This window comes from Neofelis nebulosa, chromosome 11, assembly GCF_028018385.1.
Source record: "Neofelis nebulosa isolate mNeoNeb1 chromosome 11, mNeoNeb1.pri, whole genome shotgun sequence".
NCBI lineage: Eukaryota > Metazoa > Chordata > Mammalia > Carnivora > Felidae > Neofelis > Neofelis nebulosa.
This window is the reverse complement of record NC_080792.1, coordinates 65,604,854-65,614,778: the sequence shown is the minus strand read 5'-3', so window position 1 is coordinate 65,614,778 and position 9,925 is coordinate 65,604,854. Positions and strand designations below refer to the sequence as shown.

General features: G+C 48.8%; 1 protein-coding gene across 1 annotated transcript in view; it reads right to left on the bottom strand.

Moving 5' to 3' along the window:
• Nucleotides 1-4,949: 4,949 nt before the first annotated feature.
• Nucleotides 4,950-9,925, bottom strand: part of CRKL (CRK like proto-oncogene, adaptor protein) — a 37,425-nt gene continuing 32,449 nt past the window's right edge. Inside the window, exon 3 of the mRNA XM_058692897.1 lies at nt 4,950-8,551. Within this exon, the coding sequence (XP_058548880.1) occupies nt 8,417-8,551 (135 nt within the window). The 3' untranslated portion in view covers nt 4,950-8,416. The remainder of the gene's footprint in view (nt 8,552-9,925) is intronic.

The following is a 9,925-nucleotide window of genomic DNA, read 5'->3' as shown; positions in this document are numbered from 1 at the left end:
CTCTGTGTCTTATTAGTGCTCCTTTAGTGGCTCGTGTTGGGTTCTCTTTTTTTTTTTTTGCCACCTCTCCCCTTTTTGGACTTTGCTTTCCTGTAAGGATGACAGCAGTAACAGTCACCTATGCCAGGCAGATACAGCCTTCAGAGAACGTCCTTTATTTATGTCCCACTCTGCCCAGGGGGACAAGCAACACTCTCCCTCATTTTACAGATGGGGGAATTCAGAAGGCTAAGTCTCACCCAGGGGCAGGACCAGAGCCTGCATGGGTCACACTTATGCAGGTGGGTGAGGGGCTGAGGCCTGGAGGAGAAATGTGGCAGGGCAAGACCATAACATCTGGCTTGGAAAATATCCAATGGGATGTTAGCAAAGAGGGAAATGGAACCCCAGGCTGAGATGTAGTAAGGTGACCTGAAGTGGCTGAGAGACCCCTAGACCCAGCAGACACCCCAAAGGCAGGGAGGGGGTTGCCAAGGTTTGAGAAGCGGGTGTGTGTAGGTGATCCCTGTCCAAGCCTGTCTCTGTTCTCCTTCCATCTACCAGCTCCTGTCAGTTTCTCCTGTTCCCGGTTCCCCTCAGACTAGGGGCTGGACGCCGAGGTGTGTAGGGAGATCCTTTGGAACATGAGATAGAGGCAATGTTGAACATTGGGATTGACACTGGCGCCCCCTGGAGGCAAGTCTGAGGGTCAGCAGGGCCTACCTGAGCTTTGGGGTTCTGAGGGCAGCCAGCCTCTTCCCTGCCAGACTTAGGTGGATTTCCAGATACAGAGACCTAAGTTTATCTAACTGACTCCCATGAAATCTTGGGGGCTGATACAGCACAGCCAACGCTTGAGTTAAGGCCAGCTGTGCCCACAGCTACAGGGTGATTCATTCATATAGAAACAGAAGTTAGGGGATCTCCAGTTCAGGGAGCCTGAGACAAACCCCATATCCCAGGCTCATCCCTGACTTGCTGTAGCTACTGAAGCCTATCCTCCCCCCAGCCCGGTTGGTCTACACAGTGTGAACACCGTTCTGGGTTCTCTGACTGTGGAGGCCAGCTCCAGCTCCTATTGACCTCTTCAGCCCCACCATGGCCCTCCCCAAGCTGCTGGCTTGCTGCCAGGACTGTCCTGTTTCCAGGTTATGGGGTACCCAGTCCTAATTCTAGTTCTCCTGGAGGGAGAGAAAGGCCAGAAGGGTTTTACTAGGGGGTGGCAAGGACTGAGGACAGACAGGCCCTTAGGAGTTCAACAGAGAGGAGACGGGCATCCAGGCAGAAGGAATGTCCAGGGAAAGGCAAGGAGGTATGATGGCAAATTCTGGGGAATTCAAAATGTGCCAGCCCAGACTGGCTTGGGTGCTGAGTTCTGGGCAGGAGCATAGCATGGAGGTATGTTACAGGGCCCAAGAGCAGCTGGGTGAGGGGTTTTCATCCCATGTGTCTTCAGTAAAAAAACACACCAACAAGTAGGACTGGCACTGGGTTGGAATGGGGCAGAGGGACCAGAAGGTCAGGAGGCACCTGGGGTGAGGATTGAGCCACGGTCAGCTTGAGGGCTGGAAGGTGGGCCATGCCCTTGTGGCCCTTACTTAGACCTGAAGATTTTCTATCATCAGAAGGATTGGCAACAACTTCCACACCCTCAATGACAAATGTCCTGGTTTAAGCTACCTCAGCCACGTGGAGGAATACTGTTCAACCATAAAACGGGTCTACAATGGGTTTGGAAAAATGTTGTAAATATTTTCTTATACATCTCTGGTGAAAGTGTAAGTTACCCTACAGAGGGCAACTTGGCAACACCTCTAAAAACTGCAAATACCCAGAGCCTTTGATCCAGCAATCCCACTTGGAGCAGCTCATTTTAATGCACCTGACCTCCTTGGAAAGGACATACATGTCCATCAATAGTGGATTGTTGAATGAGTAACCGTACATCTATATCATGTGGTACTATACAGTGGTGAAAAAGAACAAAGACAGTAATCTTTAAGACAGACTGGGGAAATAAAGCAAGGTACAGAACAGTAAGTAAGTAATCTATGCTACCTTTCTGAACAGAAAACATTTAGAAAGGATATTTACAGAGGTATATTTGCTTGTATGTTATAGAAAAATTCTGGAAATATACATAATTATATTAATATATTATCAAATATATAATACATAATAAACTAGAAACAGGGAGATCCTGGGGAGTGGAATGGACAGTGGAAGGGATGTGCTTCTTCAGATACCCGTATTTTGAATGCTGCATCCTATGGATGTTTTTCCTCCAACGCTGAAGCCAAAGTCAAATCCCCCAAACTCCTCAGAGCTGTTTTGGGGGAGCTCAAGTGGGCTTCAAACCACTATTCGCGAATGGCTGGCACTGGGGCTTGGGTCCTTTTCCTCTGGTCACTGGGCCTGGCACAGCCCCTGCCCAGGTCTCTCTTCCTCTTGGTGCCCGTCCTGGACGCAGTTACGGGGCAGACTCCCAGTAACTCACTCACTCCCTCTTTCCAGGACTCGGCTGGTGGGCAGCTCCTGGAGCCCACTCAGAGGACATCCCCGCCCCCCGCCCCCACCCAGCCGCTGCCTCAGATTCAGCCTGCACAGCACATTCCGCGGGGCACTCGGGCGGGTGGGTGTAGGTTGCCCTCAAAGCGCGCCGCCTTAGCCACGCCCCCAGCCCCTCCTTCACCTGTGCCCGCCTCCATTTCAGAGAAGGCAAAGCTGAGACACACCAGCCCTGCCTTCCGGAGCCGCCAGGACCCAGGTTTCGTAGGGCCCTGAGCCCAGGAGCCCTGCGAGGGCAAATTCGTTGGCCCCGGGAAGCCGTCCGGAAAAGGGTAGCGCTGACGGCCACCGGGCCCCGCTTCGGTCTCCCCACCTTCTGTTTGCCACCCTACCTGGCCCTCGGCCCTGCCACCGGGAAGCCCAGGGTAGCCAGACCCCACAGCCCGCGATCTCTCCAGCCGCCGGGGACCTCACCCGAGAGCCATGCGCTCTGGACAACGTCCGGAAAAGGGCAAACCCTTTCTGGGACCTGAGGGCGGGGAGGGAGCCTCCTGCGGCCCCAGTGCACTGTGTTCTCTACCCTCACCCCTCCCGGGGTCCTCCTCTCCATCCCTCCGGGTGATTGTCCTCCTGCCCCCGACTCAGCGGCGGCTGCCCCCGGGACCGACGGCCGCATCTAGGCGTGGGCAGTGGCGGGGTCGGGTGGAAGGGGTCTGGAGGACGCGGTGGTGGTGGTCCCCAGAGCCGGTCCGAAAAGCGGAGAACCGGAGTCTAGGTGACGCAGCCGCGCAGGAGTACGTGCTGCAGCCGGGCTTCGAGCCCAGGACTCCTGGGAGTACCAGGTGTGTGTGGGCCGCGCCTGCGCACTGCTGTCCGAAGGCGTCCGGGTCTTCTACCCTCGGGGTCTTTCGCATAAAGGCGGGACGGCAACTGGCAATCCCAACTGGCAGTCTTCCCGTGGGGTTGGGCTTGGGTCCTCGCCCCGGCGGACTCCAGTCTTGCTCTCCTAGCACAGGCAGAACATAGACCACAGCCCCTTGGCCCAAGACTTCGGAGAGCTGGAGGCGCAGGAGTGAGGGGCTTCAGTGGCACAAGTAGTTCTCAAACTTGGCTGCATAAACCCCTGGAGAACTTAAAAAAGGGATCGAGGAAGGGCAGGTCACCTGAGGTCTCCAGGGGCTATGACAAAGCCAGGCACTCTCCAGCCCTGAGCTGTTCCCTCCACCCGGATTTCGTTGATTTCTCTTCCCTTAAGCAGCCAAGAAGCCATCCTGAACCCACCGAGGGCTCCACAGCAGCTCCCACTGTCTCGAGCCACCTTCACCCCGTCTGCACTATGAGCTCTCTAGGGCGGGGACAGGGATTCCCTCCAGCTTAGGTTGCGAAGACTTGGGGAACCAAGGTGTGCACGGAGACTTCAAGATCAAGGTGAGATCCCGAGAAAGGGCTGGGGAAGAGGGCCCATGCCTAGGCAAGAGAAGAGCCTCCCAGAACAAGGACCGAGGAGGAGACCATGTGAAAAGCGCAGCAATGTCACAGTTTTTACTGTGGAGTGAGGTTTCAAGATCTGGGCACTGGCCTCTGCTGGTGTGCACTGAGGCTAACTCAGCAGAGGAAGGTGGAGGGACAGCCACCCTCACCTGGTCCCATTTCCAAGGGTTTTTCCTGCCACAGAGGTACCCAGCTCAGTACTGCTGCTCAAAGTACACCTTTTCAAACCAAGTATTCTTCAAAGGTGTCTCTAGGGCACTGTGTCTTCCAGAATGACTTAACAGTTTTGTATTCCCATTCAAGGCAAACTTTTCTTTCAAATTCTGCACTACCCTGAAAGTAGAAGCTAGGGAGTACATTTAAGCATAAATATGGACTGGTATCACTTCCTGAAACTCACTTTTGGAGGTTTTACTACAAAGAAATGTGGACCTCTCAATACATACACAAATTATGTGTGAGAACAGGGCTCTGACTCAGGGGATGTGTCAGGAAAGTGTCATCCCTACACCCACCTCCAGCTGTCTACCTGAAGGTCCCTGGAGTTCATCAGGAAGGCTATATATAGACAGAAACAGAAGAGGCTGCTTATTTTTTAGGACTTAGTTCCACTTGAAACCATTCAACCCTGGGTAGCTTGTGCTGAACAAATATTTAACAGACGTCTTCAGATACAGGTGCCTAGAAGGGACCTTGGTGGTGTAAACTGTGGCAACTATTGCTTCATCTTCAGAAGGCCAAGACTGAGCACCAGCCCCCTACAGCACCTACTGTGCTCACACATTGGGAACCAGCTGTTTCTCTTTTGTAGGGGGCTCCAAGTGTGGGGAAGGGCCAATGCAAGACGCACCCTAGGAGAGGCACCAGTTGTTTCTGTGTTTCACAGGCATTCATCAGGTGCTAAACTGACTGGGAGGTTGATATGGGCTGAGAGCCTCCAGGCAGCACTGAGGAGACACTGAAACACCAAAGCCGCTGCTGCCACCACCGGCTGATGCAAGTTTTATTGAGACAATGTACAAACAGGCCATGGAAACAAGGGTTCTGATGCCGGGATCAGTAACGTAAAATGAATACAAAAATAAAAAGGCACTAATCTGTTAAGAAAAGACACTCAATGTTCTAAGAATATAAGTCATTTAATACTGTTAATTTTATAGCACAAAATAAAACAAGCTATGATCCCCAAAAATAATTTTAAAAGCTTACACAGAAAATATTATTGCCTGAAGTTTATGATCTTTAAGTTACAGGTCAAAAGTTTTGTGTTGTTGTTGTTGTTGTTGTCATTTTAAAACACACAGTGAAGACCGTCTAGAAGCAAGGCCACTGTTCCTCCTGCAGAGACAACAACCCTGTGTCAGGGAACTGTCCTTCTACTCTTTTAGAATATACAACCAGCTCAGTTACCACACTGTTATCAGTTAACCAGAGTTAGGTCTCTGGTCCCAGAGGGTGGAGTTTGAGGCAGAGCTCAGTGGTGTCCACAGAAAGCATTAGTCTTAGGTACTGTGTTAAAACAATCAAAAGTCACTCATTTTAAGAGGTTAATGAACATAATATTAAAGGATTAAATTATAAACACCTGGCAAAAAAACATATCATCCCTTTTCAAAAATAAAATGGTCATATTCCTCTGAGCAAACATTACAAGAGCAGTGGCCGTCTGCCTCGGCCTGTCTTGTCTGTAAACAGCTGTAAAAGAAAGTTAGCATGGAGCCAGGGATCCTTCAGCTCCAAGGAGGGAGCAGCTGTCTTTCCCCCCCTTTCAGTTTTCCAACATGAGCACAGAAGGTGTCTTGTCTGGGTGACCAAAGTTGTCAAATGGCAGCTAGTCAACGAGTGCTCCTCTCTAACCATGCCATCAGGTGGTAACACACCATGAAGAAATGACAAGAACAACTCCTGCATGGGAGGTCCTTTTCAGGATAAACAAGTTTTGAATCAAACTGTCAATGCCCTTCATAATTTGTTCAGTTCCCGAGTTAATTTAATATCCAAATATCTTCTTAGGTGACACACAGTAGAGCAGAGCCAAGTAGCAATAATGAACAATCTTAAAAGGAGACCAACCAAGGAGGGAAGGCAGCTCCTCTGGAAGATTCGCATTGCTTTCTGAAACAGGAAGTCTTTCCCAATCACTGGGGAACCCAGGCATGAAGCTGAGGCAAGGATGCGGTCTTCTGTATATTTAGTGTGATGAAGAGAATTTCCCTGCCTGATGAGAAAACTAATAAGGTCCTAAGTCAAAAAGGTACTACTTTTGGCACGTATCTTGAGAGTTCAGAACTCAAGGTTCACCATATTTCAGGCTCCCAATCTCTTGGGCAGCCCTGGAGACATGTACGTGGGCTGAAGTGACAAGCAGACTTATTATGAAGCCAAAGTAGGTTTGTGGGGTGTTCTGATTCTGAAGTGCTCTACACGAGGTGGGTCTTGCCATGGGCCAGCAGACATAGCTGAAAGGAAACCCTGCTTTCCAAAATGGCCATATACTTCTTATACTCTGAACCAAGCCCCTCAGCTAAATTTGGCTAAAAAAAGTCTTAAGGTTTGTGCCTTCTTTAAACAAGGCACATATAATGCTCACAACCCCCTTAGTACTGGGTCACTGGTTGCAAGGCAAGTGCTGCGTCCAGGCAGAGAGCAGGAATGCTGCCACACACGTACCACTTACTGTGGGAGCTAGGCTGGGCCTGAAATGAGTATGAGGCAACTACAACGGAGAGGCACCTTCAGAGCAAGAAGTGGCCACAGTTCTCCCTGACTAGGGAGAGCAGATTGCATTTTTTTCTGGGAAGACCACAGACAGGCAGCCAGTGATTTTTTTCCCAACTGATCATTAACTTTATCACAAGAACACTTTCAAGATTCTTCCATATGGCAGATACCAGCCAAATGAAATATGGATTTAAAGACAGACTGAAAAAATGGTTGTTTTGCTGGTTCCGTCATCAGAATATATCGCTCTAGCCCTCCAAACCTAAGACCCTTGGGACACAGGGCCATGGCTACAGCAGATGCTCAGCAAATGATGCAGTTACTCATTAGGTGGCTGCTACATTTCTAGGTCTTCTGTATTCATTCTGAGCTGAGGCCTGTCTTCACCAGTTTCCAGAAGGGAGAGCAGACTGAACTGCATGAAGGTTCCAGAATCCTAATCTGCTATGTGCACCAGTCGAGGGATCAGCCACACATTTGTATCAAGCGGGCTTATATGAACAGCCCTTTTTTTAGCTAACAAGGAAACAATAACATCAAATTGCTAAATGGTTAATGGTTCTCCCTAGGACTAAAATCTTAGACATTAAATGCATTAACCAATTTGCAGAGCTTACAGTTTTCTTTGCCTGAGGGCATCAGAGACATACAGACTGGGGAACCAGTATTAGCAGCACCATCTTTCTCTGGCAGCCTTGTGAACTTGGGCTGTGGTGGCGAGGAGTGAGCCTCAGTGAGTAGAATTTAAAGATTCATTAATTATTTCAATGATTCTATGAACAACTTCATTTTTTAAAGAAACTTAATTCCTATACCTTAAAGGGGTGTATTCACTGAAACAGTAGACAGAAAACTGGCTAAGTGCGCCCCCCACATTGCTCCTGTCACTGGCAAACAAGGTAAGCAAAGGTTTCCCCAAATCACCCCTCACTCTGATGCTTTTGGGGACAATGTAATCCAAGAGGCCATGCACACAGCTTGGCACACTATGACTGATCTTTTGTGGGCTGTTTGCAATATGGCAAAACAAGGTACAAATGGCAACCAAGACAATAAAGGCCTCTGCTTCAGGGCTGTTTTTTCCTTTAGTTACAGCAGCTTCAGTTTGGAAGCTCAGAGGCACGAGTCATTCCTTACAATACCACAAAAATCCAACCCTCTAGTTAAAAACCTGTTCAGAACACACAAATCTAATTAAGTCTTCCAAAACCAAACCAAAAGGAAAAAAGAAGAGCCAGATTTGGGGAGTTAAGGACAGAATTCCCTCTTCTGTAAGGTTCATTTGCTCTGTTCTTCAAACGAAAAACAAAATGGCAACTGAGCCACTGCTCTGTGGAACAGCAACGTGCAATGTCTCATCACGGCCTCAAGCTCCATCTGATGAACATGATAGAATCAGTCACAAGTACAAACAGGGCAGTGATGAGAAGACAGACCCTTTCCTCGTCAACTTCTCTCCACTTGTGTGCTTCCACCAGTACTTCCAGTTTATGATCCAAAAGAACTCTAAAATCGGCTACTCTTGACAACACAACTATGATACAAATGCCGAGGCAGCCACTGTGTGCATTCCAAATGGGTGTGAGAGACCGCCACTCTGCAGAAAGCTGGACATCGGCAATGCAGTGTAACTTGCCTATGAGAGAGAATGCTTTCCCACTTCAAAGAAGACTATGACAGGCAGAACAACGAAGCAGCAGGAAACAGGCAACAGCAATCACTCGTTTTCATCAGGGTTTTGAGGGTCAATGATTTTGACATGTGTAAAGGGGAAAAGCCCTTTGCGCCCATTCACTTCGCCTTCCCACTGGCCATTTATATTCATTCTTGTGACTTTCACAATGTCACCAACCTGTAAGGATGGAGAAAGAAGACAAAGTCAGCATTTTCTCTGCAAACAGGAGAAAAATAAAGTTTATTTATTTATTTTTGAATATTTATTTTTTGAGAGCGAGCAAGTAAGCGCAAGCAGGGGAGGGGCAGAGAGAGGGAACAGAGAATCCCAAGCAAGCTTCCTACTGTCAGTGCAGAGATGGCTCGATCCCATGAACTACGAGATCATGACCTGAGCCGAAATCAAAGATGGATGCTCAACTGATTGAGCCACCCAGGCGCCCCCCAAAGAAAGTTTACTTTATTTAAAATAATTTTTTGGGGGGGCGCCTGGGTGGCTCGGTCAGTTAAGCGTCTGACTTTGGCACAGGTCATGATCTCACGGTCTGTGAGTTTGAGCCCCGCGTTGGGCGCTGTGCTGACCGCTCAGAGCCTGGAGCCTGTTTCAGATTCTGTGTCTCCCTCTCTCTCTGTCCCTCCCCTGTTCATGTTCTGTCTCTCTCTGTCTCAAAAATAAATAAACGTTTAAAAAAATTAAAAAAAAATAATTTTTTTAACATTTATTTATATTTGAGAGAGAGAGAGAGAGAGCGCGCGAACGAGCACGAGAGCAAGAGCGTGTGCACATGCACAAGCGTGGAGAGGGCAGAGAGAGAGGGAGACAGAATCTGAAGCAAGCTCCAGGCTCTGAGCTGTCAGCACAGAGTCCGACACAGGGCTCGAACTCAGGAGCTGTGAGATCATGACCTGAGCCAAAGTCAGAAGCTTAACTGACTGAGCCACCCCGAAGAGTTTACTTTATTATTATTTTGTTTTTGTTTTTAATGTTTATTTATTTTTGAGAGACACAGAGACAGAGTGGGGGAGGGGCAGATAGAGAGGGAGACACACAATTTGAAGCAGGCTTCAGGCTCTGGGCTTTCAGAATACAGCCTGACATGGGGGTCGAACCCACGAACTGTGAGATCATGACCTGAGCTGAAGTCGGACGCTTAACTGACTGAGCCACCCAGGTACCCCAAGAAAGTTTACTTTTTTTTTTTTAAATGTTTATTTATTATTGAAATACAGAGAGTCAGAGTGTGAGCAGGGGAGGGGGAGAGGGAGACACAGAATCTGAAGCAGGCTCCAGGCTCTGAGCTGTCAGCACAGAGCCCAACACGGGGGTCTGAACTCACAAACTGCGAGATCATGACCTGAGCCGAAGTCAGACGCTTAACTGACCGAGCCACCCAGGCACCCCGAAAGTTTATTTTAAATAATACACACTGTTTTATCCAAAGGAACCTACCAATAAGCTCACTGCACTTCTCTTCAGGTGCCAAGAATATATAGTAAGTGAAGCAGCTTCTGAGCATAAAAGCACCCTTTTTTCTCCCCATCCTGGTTACTA